The following is a 23549-nucleotide window of genomic DNA, read 5'->3' on the forward strand; positions in this document are numbered from 1 at the left end:
GTTCATGGGGTTGAAATTGAAATGGTCACTTTACATAAAGATTTGGACATTTTAATTGAGGAGAACCTGTCCTTTAAATTGCACATCAATAAACTAATTCCCAAGTTTATATTGATCATGTTTTCATTCCAATTAGAAAACATTTGCTCAACATGCTGGTGTCAGGCTCCTGGCTTCCTGCCCAGGCTGGGCGTGGCCAGCCAATTAGTCAGAGGACACCTGCACCTTGTTCCAACTGATGCCTTCCAGTACATATAGGACTTGGGGGAAGACTTGCCCTTCGCTAGATCGTCGTCCTTGATGCCTTGTTCCCGCACTCCTGTTTGCCTGACTTCTGCTCTCCGTGTACCGACCCACGCCTGTCCACTGACCACCCTCATAAGCCTGCCGTAGTATTACTTCTGCCTGGTTTGGACTGCCTACCTGAACACTGACCTTGTACTGAATAAAGGTTTCCTCTGCACCGTCTGCGTGTCTCTGGAGTCGTGCATTTGGGTCTGCCCTGTGCCCCGTTCGTGACAGCTGGAGACTTGCTTTTTTATGAAAACTCCTGATCAGTTCTTAAACAGATTGGATACTTTGCATTTCATTACTGGATGCAGCTATCATGGGATCATAATTCCTTATAAGCCATCAGATATTTTCCAGAGAATGAGAATCAGCACCTCCAAATCTGAGATTATGGTCCTCAGTCGAAAAAAGTTGGTGTGCCCTCTCCAGGTCGTGGATGAGATCCTGCCCCAAGTGGAGGAGTTCAAGTATCTTGAGGTCTTATTCATGAGTGAGGAAAGAATGGAGCGAGAGATTGACAGACTGAACGGTGCAGCGTCTGTAGTGATGCAGACTTTGTATCGGTCTGTTGTAGTAAACAGGGAGTTGAGTCGAAAGTCCACGAGCTGTGGGCCGTGACCAAAAGAACAAAATTCCGGACACTAGCAGCTGAAATGAGTTTCCTCTGCAAGGTGTCCGGACTCTCCCTAAGAGATTGGTTGAGAAGCTTGGTCATCTGGGAGGGACTCAGTGTCGAGCCGCTGCTCCTGCGCATTGAGAGGAGCCAGATGAGGTGGCTGGAGCATCTGATTCCGATGCCTCCTGGACGCCTCCCTGGTGAGGTGTTCCAGGCATGTCCCACTAGAAAGAAACGCCGGGGACGACCTATAGGACACGCTCAAAAGACTTGGCTGGCCTGGGAATGCCTCGGGATCCATCCAGAAGAGCTGGAAGATATGGCTGCGGTAAGGGAAGTCTGTGTATCCCTGCTGAATCTACTTTCCTCGCGACCCGACCCGGAGAAGTGGTAGAAAATGGATGGATGGATGGACATTCTCCACCTTTGTGTGTTCATAGATTCTCTCACTGACTCATTTATAAATCTACACATGTATACAGTAGAAACCTTAGTTTATATGACTTTGTTAAGGGGACATCATCGGTGCAGGTCCCAAGAATCAGTCAGAATTGAAGTAAACAAAGTCTTGAATTTTCTGCCCTGTCGATCTGGAACGATGTGCAAAATGGATTTGAAAATGACATATCTTATAAATGGGGGAATTCAAGACTTACAAGAGACAAATAAATGAATGCCAATTGTTTGCAAGTAATCCCAATCTTGTTTTTCTGCATTGTGTGTGATCGTATTTTCATTCGTGTCTTTTGTGTTTGGCATAACCATTTTGACTTTGTGCTACCCTCTTGGCCAGGTTGCTCTTGCAAAAGAAGTTTTTAACGTGGTTAAATAAAGGAGATTGATTGTTAAATTAATTGATTTAATGAACAACTTCGATCCATCCATTTTCTATTTCAGTGGTTCGCAAACTTTTTACAAGTACCACATTGAATAATTCTCGGCTTATCAAGCACTACCACAATAAGCAACATTAAAATACAGTAGCAGAGCAGGTCCAATGTTCATTAAAGCCAAACCAAATATCCATCCATCCATTTTCTTAGCCGCTTATCCTCACGAGGATGAGTGCTGGAGCCAATCCCAACCGTCATTGGGCAGGAGGCAGGGTACACCCTGGACTGGTTGCAAGCCAATTGTTGGACAGGTGGAGACAGACAATAGTCACACAATCACACCTAGGGGTTCATTTAGAGTCTCCAATCAATGCATGTTTTTGGGATCTGGGAGGAAACCGGAGTGCCTGGAGAAAACCCACACAGGCACGGGTAGAAAATGCAAATTCTCCGGTCCTCAGAACTGTGAGGCCAATACGCTACAGCTGCGCTACCAAATATTTGATTCCTAAAATTAATATTCAATCCTACGATGGGCTGGTGACCAGTTCAGGGTGGATCCCACCTCTCACCCGAAAAAAGTTGGGATAGGCTCCGGCACGCCTCCTTGAGGATAAGGGGAGTGAATGAATGAATGAATGAATATTTTCCATCATAAACTTCTGTTATTAGACAGTCGTGGTACTTGTATTATTACAATATTGAACTGTGGCACAGGCAGTGTTTCATATCTTAGAAGAAAATAAAAATCTTCAAATGTTCCTGCTTCTTACTCGGAGTTAAATAGTATCCAAAGTTGCTTTGTACAGATATCAAATGTTTCATTGGCCATGTGTCAGGATGCATATATGCTGAAGCAATGGTGATGGACAGCCTTTTGACCAAAGCATGTTATGACACTTGTGTGCTTGCACATATGCAAAAAGTTGATTATCTGTTCATTAATGCCTTTAGTTTTATTTGCACTGCATTTATGGTCTCAACAAATAATTTGTAATAGGTTGTGATTCTCTCAGTCATCAAGTTGACAGAGTAGTGCCACACCACGCTTGATCCAGTGCTGAGGGCGCTTGGTAGTGGGCAACAACATCGGAATGACAAAATTTGTAGAGTGTCCTGTTGTAGAGAGGGTGCCCCTCCTCTCACTGGTCTTGTAGAGAGGAGAAACATAGCGACTGTCAGATTCATCTGGGATGTCTTTAGCTACATGGTGGGGAACAAGGGTTAAAGAAAACATGACTATTAACAATATTGAGATGTAGAAAAGTTATCAATCTGAAAACATAAACAGCTGTTATGTTTGTAAATGCATACGTACTGGGTTTTATCCAGATAATGGGCATCATGTCAAATAAGATTTTGGGATACTGCTCTGCTAAAACTCCCCTGATGATCAAAACAACACAATTAGATTTTTTGGGCTACTTTTTTTATGGGCAACTTTACTGTAAAAGACCCCTTGTGGGGTCCACCCTACCGTTCTTTATCCCACCGAGCTCCATCAAGAAACAATCCATTAATGTAGACACCATCCTCTGGAGGCCTGTCTGAGTCAACAATAGGAAGAACCTGAAGAATCAAATGAGAACATCACACACGGAATGGCTCAAGTTGTTGAGGTCAAGAAAGTAAGAGCATGTAACCCTAGAGAACCCATGGGGTCACATATTTAAATTTATTTGGATGTCTCGGGTCCTCTAGGGTTAAGCTCAAAACTGACTGGCTGATTGTGTTGAAGATAAAGTGTGTGTTGACCTCAAAGTCAAAGCCCAGAAGGTCAATTGGAACATTGTATTTCCTGGCGTAGTTCTGCAGAGCCGCTGTTAGGAAGGCCTGGGTGAAGACGAATCCTGACAGCCAGAACACACTGGGCTTACCGTTATTGAACCAGTCCTATATGTAAAGAAAATTTGAGTGAAAACCCAAGTGGATAGGATACCTTCCTGTAGAAACCATTGTGACTCACCTGGAAAAATTTGAGCCTTGCGAGAAAGTCATTAATGTAGCTGCCCAGTGGCTTGAGGCTTGGATACGAGCATTTAGCCCATTGCTCAGGAACTTTTCCCACTGCCAAACTAATTGCAATTCCCTCCAGCTCAGCATCCATTACCACTAAACCCTTGAGGGCCTTGAGCAGGTTGTGAAGACTAACACGGATGGTACTACAAAGCCTGACAGGGAAAAACAGGACAGATTAAGTGATTTAGTTGTGATTTAGCTTCCATAAAATTCTACAAATTAGTGGTTCTCCATACCTATTGCAGCGCTCCATTTCTTGGACAAGCACAGTGTTCATACTCTCCTTGTAGATCACCGGGTACTTATTGAGCGATACTTTGATGTCAAAATTATTTGGAAGCTGATAAGAATAAATAAACTTGTTTAGTATTTCTAGTACTCATGATAAAAATAATTCATATTTTGGGAAAAACATCCAATATAATTCAATAAACATATATTTCATTTTAATCTGCATTACATTTCTTAAAAGAATAGAAACCAGTGAATAAAAAATGTGTGATTTTAAAATGCCTCAACTCAACCAGTCTTGCAATGGTATGCATGAACACACTTAAAAACAAATTACGAAGAACGATTCCATTATACCTTAGTGAGGATGTTATTTGTTATGTCATACAGAGCATTGTCACTCCCAGAGCTACCCCCACCCTTAGATCCTCTTCCCTGGGTGAGAAGCAGTGAATCAAGCAAAAGCTTAGTCTGCTGCAGGTCCTTCGAAATGTCCACATTTTCGTGCATCCCAAATATTTCTGGGTGCTGGTTCATTGGGAGCTCCTGGTATGCAACAAAGTGAAAGCTATTGTTAAGTCTGTTGAAAGTCTCACAAGCTAATAACTACCTGGTTGCTCCAATGCTTTACCTTGATAAATTGAAGGTAGTCCTCATAAGAGGATTTAGGGGGTGCAACATAATCACCGCTGGGCGAGAAAGGATAAGAAGGTTTATCCACAACATCCCTGTTGTAAAAGTCAGCCAGTATGGTGTTCAAGAGGCGCCTATCCCACTTGTCAGTTACGCGGCCTCCATAGTTGCACTCTCCAGTCAGGTAAGTTATGGCCTCAAAAGGCACCTCATCATATTGATTGATAAACAACTACAGAGAAAGACGAAGGGCACCCATTTAGATGCATGTGATTGTAGAAATTTCTGTTTTGTGACTGGGAATGATTACCTGAAGCTGTCTGATACTTATGTGAAGGTCGGTCTCATTGAAGCCATAAGGAATATTCCAGCCTAATGGACCAAACTTCCTTCTCTCCTGTACAAGTGCATGGAAGAAGCACAGGCCATACAGGAGCTTTTCCCAGACCTAAACCCCCCCCCCAAAAAAAAACAATACAGTTAATGTTTAACAAATTAATCTGTTTGTATAAGACTATGTTCTCATAATGACAGTAATGTCCCCTACTCACCAGTTCCTTATTTGTGCAATTATTGAAGAAGTTTTGGTCACTAACAGGACTTGACATGTATGAGTGTAATATGTTTAGTCGAAGTCCTGTTGGGGGCTCGTTAGTCATTTTCACTGAATTCTGCAGAAGGGTCACTGGAAACTGGCATCACATGGTGGGTTTTTTAATGGCCAGAACCAGATAAAACCAAACACGTTTACATCTTAGCGTGAATAATGTTGGACTTTACCTTGGGCGATGGATAGCTTGTGAGCCAAAGTCGGAAGTCTTGGTGGCATGTTGCAGGGCTAAAGTCCCCACAGATCTTCTCCAGGGTGGACATCCAGGACACAGCCAGATGACAATTTTGCAAACACACCCATGTCCCATTCTGCATGGCTGTAGATATCATTTTGGAAGCAATGGGTCCTTGGCCTTGCCCAAGAGAAATGGACTGGAAATTGTTACCACCCATGTCCTTGTCACCTGCAAACTTCAGTAAGCCTGGGAAATGTTAATGTGACATGAATTTTAGTGTCAGCGTTACATTAAGATTAGATGTAAATTGCAGAACCTACTAGCCATGGGATCAGCACCAGGAGAAAGCACAAACACCAGCGGGATAGTGGCATTAGAGTCCAGGTAGCTCTTGCTTAGGTCAAATGGAGGGGGCTGAACAAAATTTTTCCCAATCTTAGTTATTACATATTTGTTAACAGCTGGCACAATCTTGTCCGGCCTGAGACAGCGGACAATGATCATCTTCTGCAGTTCATTGAGTTTCTCATCCCAAGGCGATGGCAAAGGAACATTGCTTGGGTCTTTACTCTCAAAAATGGGCTTGAAAAGTTCTGGGGTCTCAATGAAACTGTTTCTGTGGAACAAGCACAATCACGATGGAATAATTTTTAAAAAATGTTGCGTAACACTCTTACACTACACCCAATAGAATTCTGAACATTTCAAGAATTGTTTAACATTTCTCACTTCACTCCTTTTAAGCCAGGAAGCTCATTGGCTCGACAAATCTCATCCCAGCTCTTGTCCTGCAGCCAACTAGGATCGGGATTAGCGAGGGTGTTCTGGAGGCCCACGCCTCCCGTCATCAAGAAGACCAAGTCAGTGTACTCAATCTCGTTTTTTGCCCTGATGGAAATGTCAGTAGTCATTTCAATTACACCAGGCAGAACAATGATCCAAATGAGTCAGTTATCATCCATAAATGGTTTATCACACTCACAGAAGCAGATTGCAGCAAAGGAGGAAGGAGAAGAGAAGTTTGTCCTTCTCAAATAGAGAACGACACACATTGCAAAACAAGTTATAGGTGAAGTGATCAACCAGGTACATGACCCGCTTTTCCAGAATCTTGGACTTTTTACTAAATAAAAAAACAGGAGAGCCTTTTTAGTATAAAACATACATATTCACTGTTGCTTGTTATATAGCCAAATGAAAACCTACATTTGGCATCTTCAAACTTTGAGTGAAATCACAAGCACCACTAACTATTGCTTTATATCATCCTTACTTTAAATTTGCAAGTATTATTTAAGACTGGAACATAACATCCACAATCAAAAGCAATAGTGACACCAAAAGTATAAAAAGCACCCATTTATGGTTTTATTCTGTATCATGCAAGCACTGTATTGTCATGGTCCTGCCGGTCTAGCCCTGGCTGTGCGGGTTCCCGCACGGGTGCGCTGATTGGGAGGGGCACACCTGCGCCTCATGCTGGCTGATTGGCCCCGGTGCAACTCATGCCCCGTTCCAGCACTCCCATATCTCTGATCGTATTCCCTGATCGACAACCTGTGTGTACCGCCCTGCGCCTGTTCTCCGACCGACCCCGTAAGCCTGACTCCTTTGATACTCCTTCCTGCTTTGATCGATCTCCCGTGTACCGACTCCTGCCTGCCCACTGACCTGCTCTCTCCGCCTGACGTCCTGACTACCGCTGCTGCACCTGACTGGCTGCCGATCCCTGACCGTTGAACAATAAACGTTTTTCCCGAATTACCCCTGTGTCTCTCGACTCCTGCATTTGGGTCCTACCGCCGTTTCGATGGGTCGTGACATGTATTACTTCACTATTATCTGACAATTAAAAAAACATTCACAAATGTCATCATACGAGCCCTTGGCATTCATAAAACAATAAATATCACTCACCTGTCTTGGATAGAGTTTATATAAAGGTTGACAAACCAACTGAGAGAGTACTGATACATTGGGTCTATGTTGGTCAGGTCAGCAATGGTGAAGAACAGAACAGAGGAGTGCTTAGCAATTAATCTGTAACACTCTCTAGACTCGGCTATCATGATTTCAGTCTCCTCTGCAATCTGGGTAATTCATGAACACAATACAGTCAGAAAAAAATATCACACCTGTAACCCGTAATGAAAGTAATCTTTTATGTCGAGCATAATGCTTGCCTTTTGTTTCTTTGTTATATCATTGGACATAATCTTCGCAGAGTCAAGGACCTGAATGGCACTTTCATCCTCCAAAATGTTTCCCTCTGAAGACGAAAGTGTCTCGAGGATCTTGTCCTCAGTTTCCTTAAGTTGCCTAGTATTTGAAGCAGACTGCAGAATGAGCACATTTCTCTCCTCTTCAAGCTCTGGGCTGAAAAAAAAAAAAACAGGTTAAATAGAATAAAAATTGAATGAAGAGACTGAAGAGTTGGGTGTAGGACCAGAAAATGTATCGCACAAAGTACCTTTCCTTGGCAACCACAATTCCCAGCAGCTGGTCCTCTAAACCTTCTGGGGTGATCATGAAGTTGAGCAAAGACACCTTGGTGACCAGTTCTGGTAAATAATGAGGGTTCCTCAGCTTCGTCGTGATGTAGAAGCGGAATTCGGGGGAGTACTCAATCACGCACTCCCCAAGTTTTATATATTCTACACCACCTATGTGAAACAAGCATGACTAAAATTAAAGTTTTTCCAGATTAAGTTTGGAATACCAGATGGCCTTTTGGAAGTTGTGCATCATCATTGGCACCTTGTTTGAAGGTTTGTTTGAGGAGTAGAGGTTCTAGCGAGGGGTCCAACTCTTCACCTACATTTTCAAGCAGTAAAGGGCTTCCAAACTGAATACAGTTCTCCAAAGTTCTCATATAGTCATCATCTGTTAATTTGATTATGTTCAAGTTGTTTTCTTTCTCTGAATTCTTCACCCACTTGTTGGCCTGACCCTGGGGGTCAATCATCAGGGGCCTGAAAGAGCAGGGAAACATCAGGACAATCGTGGGATCAAATTATTTAAATGTTTCACAACACCACATTGGAAGAGAAAGGATATTGATCGTCAGATTTTCAACTACTTTAGTAATTGACTGAAGGTAATAGTACTGAAAAATCCCGCCAGTGCATTACCATAGTTTGGAGAAAGCTACTAAATTCTCACCATCGACGGGAATTGCTGATAATGACACCGTTGTCAATAGAGAAAGCATCAGTGGGAAGACCAGCGATGTTCCACCCCCTAATCTTAATAGGATCTCCCAGGGTTTTGCTGAGAGAGAAATCATCTGAAGATGGAATGCTCTTAGACTAGAGCGATAAAAAAAATGACACGGAGAACATGCATATTTGTTTCAAACAAGCGATTGTGTTATTTAAAGCATTCTTAGACTTACTTGACACAAATTGATCCAATGACTGGTGCAGTCCTGTCTAAAGTTTGCAGTGAAAGGGCCCAGGTAGGCCATGACACCAGCAGAGATTAGGATGTCCCCAGTGAGGTTGTCATATACGTTCTGCAGATCATCAGCAGCCTTCGACCATCTGCGAAAATGGCATTTATTTAGTGGCATATTTCCACCATTACAATTTTTCTCAATATAAAAAAACATGATGATCCATTGATCACCTCATTTTCTCCCCACCCAGACCACCAATGAGTTTCTCAGCTCTGTCTAATTTCCTTTGACACAAATCCCTTTGGGCTTCTAACTTGTTTTTCTCCTCTGTCTTCTCGTCAAATGTTCTTTTTAGATCAGCCAAACGGTGCTCCACCTCTTTTAGATGTGCTCTCTTCTCTGATAGCTCAGTCATGGCAGCAGCCAGTGTTGCTTGAGCCTCCGCTTGTTTTGCCTTTTTGGGAGCAACAATCTAAACGGAAAGACATTAATATACCTGAAGGCATGAGTGAATAATATTTTAAGTGCAAAAGCAGCAAAGTCACACCTTCACCACCCTGTCATAAGACTCTATTGCTTTGATCCACTTGCATAGGCCCTCTGCTGCTGAAGAGGCTTTTGCCACTTTAGCAGGGCTGAAGTCAGGATTAGTCATGAAGGTAGAGCGGATTTTTTGCATTGATTCCGCCTGCAATACAAAGACATTAGAGATAAATCTGAGAATAAGGGGACTGAGAATGAGAAATTGCAAATTATTGAAACTCACAGGAATATTGTCCTTATCATATTCTTTAAGATCCCTCAAAAAGTTCATGTCACTTAGTAGCTTCTTGCTTGGACCCCAGTAGTCCAAAACCTAGCCAATTAAGAAAAGGTCATGGTGAAACCCATGCCATGTTTTTAAAAAATATTTAATTATTTTTATCAAGACGAACCTTTTTTCCTGATCCAGCAGGATCTGCAACTTTCTCTGGAGGCATCCCCCTCATTACGCACACGGCTGACATCACTAGCTTAACGCCAGCAGGAGGGTTTTTCATGGACTTCACAACAGTGATATCAGCAGGCTGCATTCAAGAACGTAACAAATGTTTCAGGAGAAGGTTACATACATGGCAAAAGTTGGCTTTATCTGGAGGGTTCTCACCTTCAAGGTGTTCAAAGCTGTGATTGCTTCCTCCAGGGCAGGGATTGCCTCAGCCAGTTCACTATCACACTCATCTTTCAGCGATTGAGCCTCACCAGCTTGAATAGCTGTGGCCTCCTCTTCAACCCGCACAAGTTTACTTTTGGCTTCCACCTCAACAGACTCCACCGCGATCACCTACAGGTCACCAAAGTAGACTTTGCATAGTTTTGTATATTTTCATGAGACGCAATTGATTGTAGTTCATGTCTTTACCTTCATTATTCTTTTGTTTTCGCTCTGTGCCTCTTCCAATTTGGGTTGTAATTCTACAAGCTGCAATTTCATCTCACCAACCTTCAACAGTGTTAAAAAAACAACAACAACAAATGTTTGACACCATGACATATTTTTCATGGGGAAAAAAGACTGTAGCATATCATATACCTGAGATTCAGCAAAGGCTAGTTTTTCCAGACCGTTGGTGTATCTTTTCTTTGCCTTCATGACTGCATCTCTTTTCATAGTAAGGAGCTGACTGAAAGCTCCCATGAGCTCCAGATAGGATGTGGGTGTAACATAATTATGGCGACCAAGCTCAAAAAGGAATCTCCAGTGTAAATGTGAAATGTGAAAGTGTAAACAGAAACAGATACCCTGGATACTCTTACATTTAATGCTCATAATTACATCATACCTCTCTGAAAGTTGAATAGCAGAGGTATGAAATGTTTTGCAGATGGGTATGACTTCCTTCCTCTCATTTTCTTTCATCTCCAGGGGTGTCAGGAAAGAGTTGGCTACCCGCTCAAGAGCATCTTCTGGCCAGGGCTGGGCAGGGCAACATAGATAAGATAAAAAATGTGGGTCTGTTTGCCAGCAAATATTCACAATTTTCTACATATGCATCCCATTACTTGTTTCATACTTTATCCATATTTCGTACCTGGAACCAGTTAATGGTGCAGCAGTTGATAAGGGATGGAAACTGGCGCAAACGACTTCGAAAGGCTTCGCCAATAGGACTGAATACCACAACAATGTGCAGGTACTCCTTGCAGCGTGCCACAAAATAGGCAAACAGAGTCAATTGGCTCAATTGTACACTTTTATTTTTTGCTTGGGCAATGGGACGTACTGTCTAGAAATGAGAAGAAAACGAGATTCCTTAAACAGATTTGGACGTGGGTGTGCAGATTGTGAACATCATAGGTCAGGTTCTCTATGATGCTAAATAAAAGGCAAATTTGGATGTGTCGTGTGGACAAGATTCATTTTCCAATATCTGCATAATAAATATACAAAGTATTATAATTTATGTCATACCTCAATGATATCCTGTTTTTCATCCACAGCAAAAAGATTGGGCACCTCTCCTGTGTTCAGGACACTATTTACATCCTCGAGAAAAGTCTCATTTTTTATCTGTGCATCCGTGAGCAAAAATACTGTTCTTTCACCCTTCACCCCTGCATCTTTGAGAAGCTTCTGTAACATCATGTCAGAGTACTTTATATCACACTAAAAGTGCCAATGTCAAAAACAAAAACAAAAAACTATTGTGCTCGATGCAGATTTCAAGCATGATGCTAACCTTCAGGTCGTCCCTCCACTCAACGATGCTGTAGCTCTTTGAGATCTCAGGCTGGAAAAGGTTCATCTTGGCGATGAAAGTAGCCAAGCGCGTGATGGACTGCCGACCGCTGCCTCCCACTCCTATTAGCAAGGCATTTCCGCCTGGCTGCTTCAACACACGGCTTATTCGGGACAGGTGTTCCAAGGCATAACTGTAATGGATAACATTTCATGGATTAAATTTAAATTTCTTAGAAAAATTAATGTAGCAGTTTTTAATGTAATGTATACTATACATTCCTGGATTTAATTAACTCATATGATGGTGTAAGAATTGTCATTCACCGGAAAATGACGAGATTCATGTGATTCTTGTTCATCTGGTTGTATTCAACAAGACATCCCTCCACCACCTCAGCAAAGCTTTCTATGGAGGGCACCTCGGCATACAAGCGATCATCAGCCTCGAGGTCAGGATTCATGTAATCACCAAACAGCAGCGTCTGCATGTCTTGCTCAACCAACTGCGAATAAAAAATAAAAATTAAAATCGCAATAAGCATGCATTTCATTTGTAGAAACCACAAATTTTGACCTCAGACAGCATGAACGAATATAGGCCTGAGCAACTCCAAATGTCAAACTTCTGACATCAGAATAATTCATATAGTCATCAAACAACAGAGTCTCCATGTCTCATTCGACCAGCTGACAAAGAAAAATTGCATTTGACCTAATGTTTCATTTTTAGAAACATCACAAATTTGCAGTGACAAAGAGGGGCCTGACCAACTCCATCTACCTTCTGACATCTGAATAATACACAATAAGAACAGAAAAAAAACAAGTAAACATACTTGACTGCCTTGTTTAAGGTGATCAAACACCTGGTTAAAGTTTTCATTGAAGTGATCTTTGAGGATCTTGGTCATCAGCTGATAGAACCACGCTCGATCCTTATCATCTACCAGACGATCGTAAAAGACACGGAAGACCTCGTGGACAAATAGGCGAATCATAGTGCGCTTGTTCTCCAGAGATTTGCTTTTCACAAGCAGGCATCCTTGTATAACACGTGAGAAGTCCCGCAGGTTAAAAGTGTAGTGAGACTTGGCTGGTGTCGGAAGTAAGTTTTCCATTGCTTGCTTGTAGACCTTTGAAGAAGACATTTGGAAAATTCCATTATTCGAAAGTCAAGTGTGTTATGACTGGAATGCAGGTGTCCTATTTGGAGAACTCACTTCCATGGTTGCTGTCACCATTTGGCTGCCAATAGTAAAATACTCTGGTGGAAATTCATTGTTCTTGAGATAGAACGCCACCATAATGGAGAAGATGCGGAGCATGGTCTCATCACTGAAGGAATTGATGCTAAAAATGTTGAAGTGGCGAAGGAAGCGAGATGTCACAGCATTCCTCCCCCCACCAGGAGGACCCATGGCTGTAATAATCTGGATGTCAACTAGTTTGATGCCAGAAGTATCCTTCAGGTCATACCTGCCAGAAAATAAAAGATTAGCCAAGCAATATATTCTTCACTCTTCCATTCAGTGTTCCTCTTTCTTTTGGTGTTGAGTTGGGAATGACACCAAACACATACCACTTCCTGTGATCCATAAATTGTCGTAGAAGCTCCACGGGAGGCTGAGCTCCAAACTGTTCCAATGCTGGGATATTTACATCATCTATGAAAATTAGGTATTTTTTCCCCATTGGGGGGCCAAAGACACCTTTCCGTCGCTTATCTAATTTGGCCATGATGATGTTCTGGAGAACAAAGAATAAAGCATAAGAACATTCAAAGTGGTAAGGACATTCATATTCATTGGTGATTCCAACTGACCTGGGTTTGGTTGGCTGTGGTGCGGGCTGAAAAATTGATTGAGAGGGGTAAAAAGAGGTCTTTGTCCAGACCGTTCATCAACTTCTCCATCACATACACGGACTTTCCAGTGCCAGTAGGGCCAGCCAACAGCAGAGGTCTGTGCAGAGAAGCAGATATTGAAACAGTTAACACAAGTTGACAAATTCCAGACCATGAATATGTCTGTGACTATTCAAACACACTACTCACATTCCATAGGTGATACAAATGTCCATTAGGAAGGTGTAGCGAACAGAGTCGATGGTGGGAACAATGATGTCCTGCACTTTGGTGCTTTTGTCCCCCAGGCTGACACTTTTGATGGCATCATTCCAGTGAATCCATTTCCCCTTTCCTTTAAACTGAATAATAACTGTATTAGATTACTGTGATGCAGTGAATAATTTTAAAAGACAAGATCTTCTGAACGCTGTAATTCAGTGGTACCTCATAGAAATAGTCATACACCAGCCCTTTCTCATCCACTGGGCACTCCCATTTTCCAACAATATCAGGAACTGGATGATCTTCTGTTTTACCAGACACGGTGTCCCTAATGAACTCACTAAATTTCTCCCTGCTTTTTGAATCACAGCTGCCACCCACAGACCACACCAGGGAAAAGGAAAAGGCAGCCTGCAATCCCCAAAGAGTGTCAAATTAATTGTGTATAGAACATGTACATTTTGTGGATGTGTTAATAAATAATATTGTGACAAACTATAATTATTTGTACCATGACCCAGGCACGAATTGTTTCATTGTTGGTCTCCGTCTCGAGAGGTTTAATTAGCAGGATCTCAAAAAGTCTACACAGGGACACAGATGTGTTCCAGTTGGTTGTGGTGACAACTTCCTATGAACAAAAAAGTAATGTCATAATCTTCTTTTAGATTTGCTCTAAATTTCGCCAAACTTCTTTGGTCTTTGGCTATTTGCATCTCAGTTACTCAAGGGTCTTGGGATACTTACTCTGCAGTGTTTACGGAGTAAACTGAAGGAAGGTGGCAGCAGCCAGTGAAAGAGTTCTACCAGTAGATTGTTATGGTCAGGACTCTTCAGAACATCTGGGAGCGTGTTCATCCAAGAGAGCACTAAAGGCTCCCAGCCCAGTTGAGAAGGTTCCATGTATATCATACCACATCGACTGACTGTGGCAGGCTGCCATGGAGAGATGCTATTTCAGAACCTGCTGTTGTTACATTAGACTTGGTATTGAGTGCTAATTCCCATTGGACAATTTTAGTTGTAGAAACATTATATAAATCACACTCTGAAGTTATTTAGTCACTTGAAACTTACAGAGGCCTGTGACAGATCCATTGCTTCAAAAATTAGACTCATCTGATTGGACATCTGGATAATTTCTCCACTCATCAGACACAACTATAGTGTGAATACAAACAACACAGATGTTAGTCATGAATTAGAAATTGATATTACTCAAATGTACCTTTTTTTGTATTTTGTATGTACCTTTTTGTTGTCATCGAGTACAGTGTTCATACTTTCAATCCACAACGTATCAATTGGACCGTCAAACACCACCCATTTACGTTCTAGCGTTTCAGACGATGCATACTCACGAAACGTGTTGGCCACAAGACCATCTGTCCACTACAAAGAAAAAGAGAAACAGACAAAAAGACCTAAACAAATTGCAGATTGAATACATGGGGATCTAAGGTGCACATCTACCTCATGAGAAACAAGATCAAAGTGTCCAAAGAGCTGTCCCATGGTAATAGACTTGGGGTTCAATGTCCTGAAGATGACCTTTTCTTCCTCTCCATATCCTCTTTTATTCATCAGAATCAATGTGTCAGCGAGAACATGGATCACTTTTGTCTTTCCTGCAAATGACTCACCCACCAGCATGAACCTGAAGCATAAAAATTATACCTTGCACTGCTGTCTTCAGCCAAAATGTGGGACATATAAGACAGTGGAACCTCCATTAATAGAGCTGGAACCAACGGACTTTGAGTTTCAGGAACAGTGTAAGCATCTAGTTGGAATTCAAAACTCCCCCTTGCAGCGGATACAATCCATCAGTTTCAGAATTTTTTTTTCCAATCATAGTTAATTAATACAAGATTGTGTAAAACCAGGGGTCATATTTAAATATTGGTATTTGTAATGAAAAAAATCTGAGTGGCTCCATCGCTATGTGGGATTTATTTTTGATTAAGAACAGATCCAGCAACGAACTATTTGTATACGTCCAGACTTTTCTACGCTTTCAAACTCTTCCGTGTAAATCTTGACTTACTCACCAGATACATGTGTAGATCCAGTTGTCCAAGACAAGCGGAAGCAGGGTAATAGTCCAATTTCTTATCGGCGAAAACATCAACTTCGGCATTAAATATGGGTCCTCTATGCCAAGTGTGTCTCATTTTCCCACGGACCTTCGTTTATTATCACCTTCTAAATGTTTAACAGTATCAGACAAAAGTCTGGGCGTTGTGCTTTTCGACGTATTTTCTCGTCGTCTCCAATCGACTTAGCATTGAAGAATGGTTTGTTCGACCGACACTTCCGGCCAGTGACGTGGTTTGATGATGTAGGTGCACGAGCTCTATTCGACCAGCACATCATTGTTTAAAGGTGTTTAACTTTAAAACCTTTCAAATATTTTCTTTTCTTTTTTTACATTTATTTAAAATAATTTTGTACTGGGCAGCACGGTGACACAGCTGGAAACTGTTTGGCTCAGAGTTCTGAGGACCTGGGTCAATCCCAGCCTCCCTGTGCGGAGTTTGCATGTTCCCATGTCTCCATGGGTTTTCTCCAGGCACACCTGTTTCCTCCCACATCCCAAAAACATGCAACATTAACTCTCTAAATTGCTCGTAGGTGTGATTGTGGCTGGCAACCAGTTCAGGGTGTACTCTGTCTCCTGCCCGTTGATAGCTTTGATAGGCTCCAGCACTCCCATGACCCTTGTGAGGATAAGATAAGATGGATGGATAAGATGGATGGATGGATGGATGGATGGATGGATGGAAGGATAATTTTGGACTGTACTGGGTGTTTTTGCAACACGAAACAAAGGGGTTAAAATTAACGGACCAGCATCCTCCACTTTATTACTCTATTGAATTGTTCCACACTACTTTATTGCTGATTACAAGAAATTGCATTATTTGGACTTAAAAGTAGCTTACCCATGTCGGACTATCATCATCTCATACGTCTGGATCAATTTCTCCATGAAGATCTTTGTTGACTGTACATTGTGTTTTTTACAGCACTCTTTAGCAGCTTCCAAAAACAACTGCAGAAGACATGACCATATTATATTAAAGTTGGACACATACAGTATATCACAGATATGAAAATGGGTTGAATAAGACAAAAATAAGAATGATATAGACAAATCTTACTTCATAGTCAGCCCCGGGAAGGGAGACTCCAGGGAACAAATCGCTGATGATTCCATTGAACAGTGTAATATCATGCGAAAGAAACTTGGGCTTGTTAACATCTTTGATAGACCTTAGAAGCTTGACATTAACACACAAAAAAAAAAAAACCATCAACAAGCAGAACAAAGGAGTTTGGGCCCAAACCAATGGTTGCATAAAACTCAGCACAAATACCAGTATGTCCTCATTCTCATCGGGATACTTGAGCTTGAGGTTTCCTGCAGCAACAAGTACAGCTTTGACAGCCCTCATGCCGTAATCGTAATGGAACTGGGACGAGAGCTGCTCTGAACAGAGCTTGTAAGTCATTGCAATCTTGACTGACAGAGGCTTGGCATTGTGGAATCCATATGAATAGAGTGAGATCTCGGCTATCAGTGCATAGTTGGGGACCATCATGGTCACTGTTCGAAACAACACCTGAGGAACAAGAAAGGCCATCACCACATCAAAACAAAGTGAACAAGTTGTGATTTGAAAAACTGTTGATTAATTTTATAGTTACATACTAGGTAGAAATATACAATCTGTGGTAAAATTTCCCTTGTGTTATCAGTGATTATGCTTAAAGACCTTGAGGTTGTCCGGGAGTTCAGAGCGTCCTGCATATCCAGGATTCATCGTGATGGACACAAAACAGTTGGGGTTGAGTTTAAGCATGGTTCCTTCAAAGTCAAAGTACTCCAAGTTCATCTCAATTGCCCTCTGGATGCAGAGGACTTGCTGGGCCACTACAGACAAGACCTCAAGCTCGATGCGGTTGAATTCGTCGAAGCAAGCCCATGCTCCAGATGATGCCAAACCTTTGAAAAACTGAGAAAATGTAACAGAACACAAAAAAAATGTTACAAGTGGGAATCATAATCTGACGAAATAACATTTTTTTTGTCTGATGTTACTTTGCCCATAGCAAGATAGTCCAGTCCATCAGAACAATTGAAAACCACACATTGCACAGCTAAAGCTTTGGCTAGATCCTTGGTGGTTTCTGTCTTTCCAGTTCCAGCTGGACCTTCAGGTGCACCACCCAAATTTAGGAAAAAAGCTCCAATCTATAAAAACAAGGAGGGCATTTTAAACTAAAATGAAACAAACTGCCAGGATCAAGCAACATTGTCAATCAATTTATTACTACCAGAGTTCTGTAGCATCTGTCAGTCAGTGGGGTGATGACCAGTCGAGGGCAGTTTCCCAGATACTCATATGCATAGTTAACATCGCAGTTCATGATGCGAACTCGAACATCCCCATTACTCCAGTAGTAACGAAGCTGGGCTAGCCATCGGAAATCACTTTCATTTGCTACACCTATTTTTTTTAAAAAAGCACGTGTATTTGTATTTTAGATTAGCCGGATAGTGGCGAAAGCGAGGAATTGTATTGTGAACATGGTGCTTTCTGCTATAAGTTACCGTGATCAATGAGCTCCATAACCACATCTCTGGCATGAACGTCAATGGTCACCAGTGCTCCCAAAGTAATCCGTGTTTGCTTGGGAAGTTTCCCTCTAACCAGCCCCACAATGTCAGATAGCTGTTTCTGAAGTTCCTTAAAGTAGTTTTTCACACCCTGTAGAGGCCATCAAAGACATTGTTACTCAGGGTATGACATTAATTTTTCCCCAAAGTTATTTTCTGGATACTAGAATGTTAAATCAAAACCTCACTTACTTTAGCCCCTGCCCTGATGGCTTCATGTACCTCCAAGGTCCAGAAGATTTGTGAGGTACATATCACCACCTGCCCAGGCCACTCCCTCACCCACTGGTTCCGTGGAGTTTCTGAATAGGCCTATAAAAACAAACATTCCACTACAACTTGAATCAGGCATTCACACAACTTGTTTGCATTCTTGTGGGGAAAAAAATAACCTCTCATGTTTGGTTTAATTCAATTAAGTCATCTCACCATTCTGGAGCAAGCCACTACATTTCTGACACTGTGAATCATTAAGTCTTCCACTTGTATCAGCCACTTCTCCACTGCTCCTTTAGCCTCAACCGTGGAGATGCGTTGGATTAGCTCAACGCGCTCCCCTTCGCTGCTATACATAGCCTGGGTTAAAAAAAAAAAAGTCAGCAAGGCAAGTCCATCAACCACATATAGTACTGCCGTGTACAATACTAAGTCCACTGTGTGAATGACTACCTGGATATCGAGATTTGGTAGGAAGTCTAGCTTGGCAATACCCTCAAAGCACTTCTTCAGATGGGGCTGTACACAGAGTGGATCTTTGGTCTCAGAAAGAATTTCCAGCATTTCATCATTGGACAAAAAGAAGAACCTGAGTAACAAGCAGCAATGGAATAATTCTCAACATTTAGCCATGGTATTTGAGAAATGAAAAAAAATGGATGACTGATATTTGTTCACCGTGGAAAAAAGAGTCGCTTTTTCTCCAGATAGCTATTTAGTCCCTTCATAATGGTCTCCAGGTGGCAGTTGGACTCTTGTAGTTTTTCTAGCAGGCCAGGCATTGAGGTTGCCTCCAGTAGCTGATAGAAAAGCAAGGCAGAGAATTTTTCAAACTGTCATCGATTTCCCACAGATTGGCAGCATACACTGTTGTCACGTCAAGACAACTACCTTTGAGTCCTTAACACAGTGCCGCATAACCTCCTTCCAGTTTTTGTCAACGATTTGGAAGAGTCGTCCTTCCTCTGGAATTTGCTGCATGATGTCAGCAGAACAGAAAATGGGCTCAAGGTAGAGCCACTGGGCCTGCACCTTCAACCACTCGTCAATGGTTTCCTGAATGCGAAGAAGACGCTCCTCCCAAACCTAAATCACAGAGCGGTTTGGTTGATGCAATTTGCCGTAGTCCTTAATGTACATCTCATCATTATGGTATATTGAGTACACTGTAAAACCTTGATCTCTTTTTCAAGGGGCTTGATAAACGGTGAGTTCCTCATTGTCTGAGTTTTAACAATCTGGTCGTCTAGCATTGCCTGAATTTCATCCAAAGCCGTCAGGATGGACACACCGGTGTCTCTGTATGACTGATGCTGAAGTGAAACACCATCCCAAAGAGTCACCATGCTTTTCATGGCTTTCTCCATGGAAAACTCCTACAGATATGCATTAGGTGGGTTCACTTTTTTTTTTAAGAACAAACTATTAAATAATGTAATAAAAACCATACACCCATCCTTACTTTACTTGCAGCAGCACCAACTGATTGAAACTGTTTGAGGTAAGGAGTCAAGTTTTGTTTGAGAACTTTGCGTAATGTTGTACCAGCATCAGGAGTGAGGTCATACCCAACAATCTGCGACATCTGCTTCCAGTGGCGACCTCTGATCCCCGGATTACACAGGACTAATACTAAAGGAATGTACTCCTATATAATAATTAAAGAGTTAGAAAGCAATACCATGAAATTTCACGAGTGCCTTTTAAACAGTTACATTGGGTACCTTGAACTTTTTGACCTGCTCTAGTACAGTGGAGCACAAGATTGACGGATTCTTATCCATGTTTGCATCTTCTTCACCACGCCGTTGTTTTGACAATCCAGTTTTCTTTTTACTATCCTGTTTATTCTTACTCCTTTTCTGGAAGTACTTTAACATCTTGAAGATTTCCCGATAGAATTCATCCAGCTTTACTTCCATTTCCGCACCATCTAAGTCCACAAAAGAACCCTCCATCCACCTATTCACAGAGAAGATATTAGAAGCATTTATTGAATTAGATCATAAAATTTAATCTGTAACTGAAATCAGACCTGCCCTCTGCACGTTGCCACTTCAGTAGCAGTCCAAACAACTTCTGGTATTGTTCAACACTGTCTCTCATGACCTCCACTTCTGGGTAATGTGTCTGTTCCCACTGATGAAATATCTCATCTTTGTGGATGTCAGTAATTGTTTCCTCAGCCTCCTGAAGAAGATTCTGAACTGTTCTGACTTCTGTCATGTACTGTTAAAAATATAAAATGACAATATACTTGATAAAGTGCCAGATAATTCAATTGGTAAGAGTGTTTTACAATCAGTAGGTACATATATTTAGCATGTTTCTCTGCTGGGGATAATAATCATATATTGAAAAAAATGTTTTCACTAATGCAGAGTTGAGCGAAGTGGGGGCTATATTAATTTGAATATTTGAGTCAGATCCAATACGAAACCCAGTTTCAAACCCTGGGATCACAAATTATCCAATGTACAGTACCTTCTGCATCATATCAAGATCAGAGCAGTGAGGGAACTCTTTAATCCTTCGTTCCAACTTGGCCAGATGAACCTTGACCCTTTCTCTTTTAGCAAGCATCTCCATTTCCCCTTTCCTATTCGCCTCTTGTAAAACCTGAAAAAAAAAACAGTATATGCAAGTAAAGATCTTAACTGAAAAGAACACAATAATGACACACATGTTGGATCAGAAAGGAGCATTACCCCATCACTGACTTCAAAGACCTCTTGGATTTTCAATGGCCACATGAAGACAGTTGAATTCAGCTCAAGATCTTCAGGTTCAAATATGTGGACATCTAGAAGGAAACTTAGTCTAATCTGGGCTTTCTGCCAGATCAATAGAGCAACAACATTAGACAATGTAAATAAATGCCTCAAGATGCATTTGTGAATGTAAAAAAAATCCAAAACATAACACGTGCCTCAAACATATAAGAAATATTGTATTGATAAAATGTACCTTTATCTTTTCATGAAGAAGCACAATACTCTGCGTCTTAGTTATTTCAATATAGTCAATCATTTTGGCCATGTCATCTGTTGTCTCTGGCACATTCAAAGCATTTTCACGGATGGTTTCAAAGTCCGAGCAGATCCTTTTAAAAGAAACAAAAGATTTCCACATGCAGTAAAGGAGCCCAGGGAGACTTTTTCAAAGTGAGAGACTCACTGTAGAACTTGCTCTGTATGTTTAGTTTTAATCTTGCTGATAAGGATTTCTGCATATGCTTTAGCTTTTTTAGCCAGTCCCTGGTTCAGCTGCTCACAATATAATTCGACCATTGGAAAGTGAACTTTGGTTGGGAGTTTGTCAAGCTTCCTTGATAGGTCACAAAACTCCTCGACTTGCTGGAAAACACAGTTAAATCACCCACTGAAAAAAAGCCCCAGTACAGTTCTGAAGTTATTCATTCTCACCTTAATATATTCAGCAAATGAATGGGTTTCATTGACAAAGGTCTCAACTCGATTCTGGGCAGTTCCATTGACTAACCAGTCATAGTTGTCAACTACAAAATAACTTTATGTTAGAAAAGCATGCTGAACACTTTAGGTGGATGACTAAATGATTTGAGGCTATGCCTCCATTACCATAATTCTGAAAATATCGGTCAGGTTCTTCCAGATTCTTGCGCACAGTTGCCGTTACAGTGAAACGAGCCCAAGCAAGCGTGTGATCAGGAGCCCTGGCATCCACATACTCAGAAGAGGATTGTGCTAGCCAGGATTGAACTGTCTGTACTTTCTGTGGATCAATACAAAAGATATCAATGTCGTATGGAAGTACACTTCAACATGGAGATCGGGGTGGGGGACTTGTCACACAAAGATCTGTTGGAATACGTGAATTTACCTGCAGTGTGTTTGTAATGGTATTAAGAATTTCAAAAACATCTTCTTCAAGTTCCTCTAAGGTGGGGTATATTCCCATTTTCTCATCATTAAATGTTAAAGTCATATGAAAGATGGGTAAGAAGTGGTAGTTGTTTGGATGAAACGGGTAGACAAACTCTTCCACACTCCTCTGAAGCAGGTTTTTCAGCTGGGAATGGAGAAAAGGCAAACAAAATGGAGTTTTACCAGAAAGGAAAAAAACAAACAAACTGCATCATTGACGTAAATAATAAACCAATGCATGGAAAACTGAAACCAAAGAATAACCAGCCCTAAAAACTCAAATACTGTTGGATTATATATGGTGGCAGAAGTTCACCTGATTGGAGATGAGGGTGCATGCGCAGTCAAAGAAGGCATTCAGCACGTCTTCTTTAACTGAGCCCAGTGTTTTTGGAGTTGTTAGTAAATTGATGACTTTAGGGAACCAGGTATTCATGATTTGTTCCTCTGCTGTCTCACATTCTACAGCCAGCTCTTTATGCAACTCCTTGCTGTCAACAGGTCCCATAGCCCTAAACAATAACGACACAACTTTGCTCCTTCCTGACAACAGCACGGGTACTTGCTTATTTGATGGCCTTCACTTTTCATCCGTTTACTTACCTGTATCCTGTAAGATCCACCAATGCCATAGAAGAAAATGTAGTGTTGCCAATTTCCAAGATGGTTTGCATTATGGGATGTACAATGTGCAAATTTGCCCTCATAAATTTACGGTTTGTGACAAAGCTCTCACGTCGTGATTGGGAATACTCAAGAATACTATAAAAGATGAGCATTTTACAAAAGGTGACGAACAAACCATTTGCTACTGTATATTCATTAAAGACAAATCAGAGGCCATAAACACTTACTCAAGTGGAAGAGACGGCTGCTTTTCTGGCGGAGGTTCTTCATATTCTGGATCCTTTAGGAATGTGTTCACTTAAATGAACATGGGGTGTTATAAAACGTATTGTTGGTTGACAGTTAAGGGAAGATGTACACATGTACACGCACGCTACATTAATAATTTTCAGTACAGTACCTGTATGTTTAATGATGACATCGTGGAAATTGTCACTGACTTCCTTGAGGAGCTCGTGCAAGAGTTTGTTTTTCTGAGGACTGTCTTTAAGTTGAGCGGGTATTTGGGAGTCAAAGGAG

General features: G+C 41.5%; 1 protein-coding gene across 1 annotated transcript; it reads right to left on the reverse strand.

Moving 5' to 3' along the window:
- Nucleotides 1-1803: 1803 nt before the first annotated feature.
- Nucleotides 1804-23315, reverse strand: LOC133496098 (dynein axonemal heavy chain 12-like). Its single transcript, XM_061811334.1, has 69 exons — nucleotides 23258-23315; nucleotides 23007-23165; nucleotides 22720-22915; nucleotides 22360-22548; nucleotides 22098-22251; nucleotides 21924-22015; nucleotides 21676-21854; nucleotides 21466-21601; nucleotides 21207-21332; nucleotides 20983-21117; nucleotides 20534-20727; nucleotides 20223-20460; nucleotides 19961-20146; nucleotides 19674-19874; nucleotides 19390-19584; nucleotides 19177-19298; nucleotides 18952-19087; nucleotides 18712-18858; nucleotides 18475-18594; nucleotides 18217-18373; nucleotides 17940-18112; nucleotides 17704-17856; nucleotides 17378-17617; nucleotides 16979-17224; nucleotides 16763-16882; nucleotides 16544-16653; nucleotides 15072-15255; nucleotides 14850-14990; nucleotides 14676-14759; nucleotides 14346-14534; nucleotides 14110-14229; nucleotides 13821-14009; nucleotides 13584-13735; nucleotides 13353-13491; nucleotides 13110-13276; nucleotides 12751-13006; nucleotides 12367-12663; nucleotides 11855-12033; nucleotides 11529-11721; nucleotides 11261-11422; nucleotides 10881-11075; nucleotides 10632-10765; nucleotides 10382-10544; nucleotides 10211-10291; nucleotides 9956-10132; nucleotides 9744-9875; nucleotides 9575-9664; nucleotides 9356-9496; nucleotides 9039-9280; nucleotides 8806-8953; nucleotides 8574-8719; nucleotides 8169-8383; nucleotides 7882-8074; nucleotides 7595-7787; nucleotides 7329-7501; nucleotides 6394-6534; nucleotides 6141-6299; nucleotides 5732-6027; nucleotides 5404-5657; nucleotides 5175-5315; nucleotides 4934-5071; nucleotides 4622-4855; nucleotides 4348-4536; nucleotides 3996-4099; nucleotides 3707-3911; nucleotides 3496-3633; nucleotides 3218-3309; nucleotides 3059-3126; nucleotides 1804-2943 (listed from the first exon to the last, which is right to left on the reverse strand). The coding sequence occupies exons 2-69, from the start codon at nucleotides 23108-23110 to the stop codon at nucleotides 2753-2755; spliced, it is 11274 nt and encodes a 3757-aa protein (XP_061667318.1). The 5' UTR covers nucleotides 23111-23165; nucleotides 23258-23315; the 3' UTR covers nucleotides 1804-2752.
- Nucleotides 23316-23549: the final 234 nt, after the last annotated feature.

Source organism: Syngnathoides biaculeatus, chromosome 2 (assembly GCF_019802595.1).
Source record: "Syngnathoides biaculeatus isolate LvHL_M chromosome 2, ASM1980259v1, whole genome shotgun sequence".
NCBI lineage: Eukaryota > Metazoa > Chordata > Actinopteri > Syngnathiformes > Syngnathidae > Syngnathoides > Syngnathoides biaculeatus.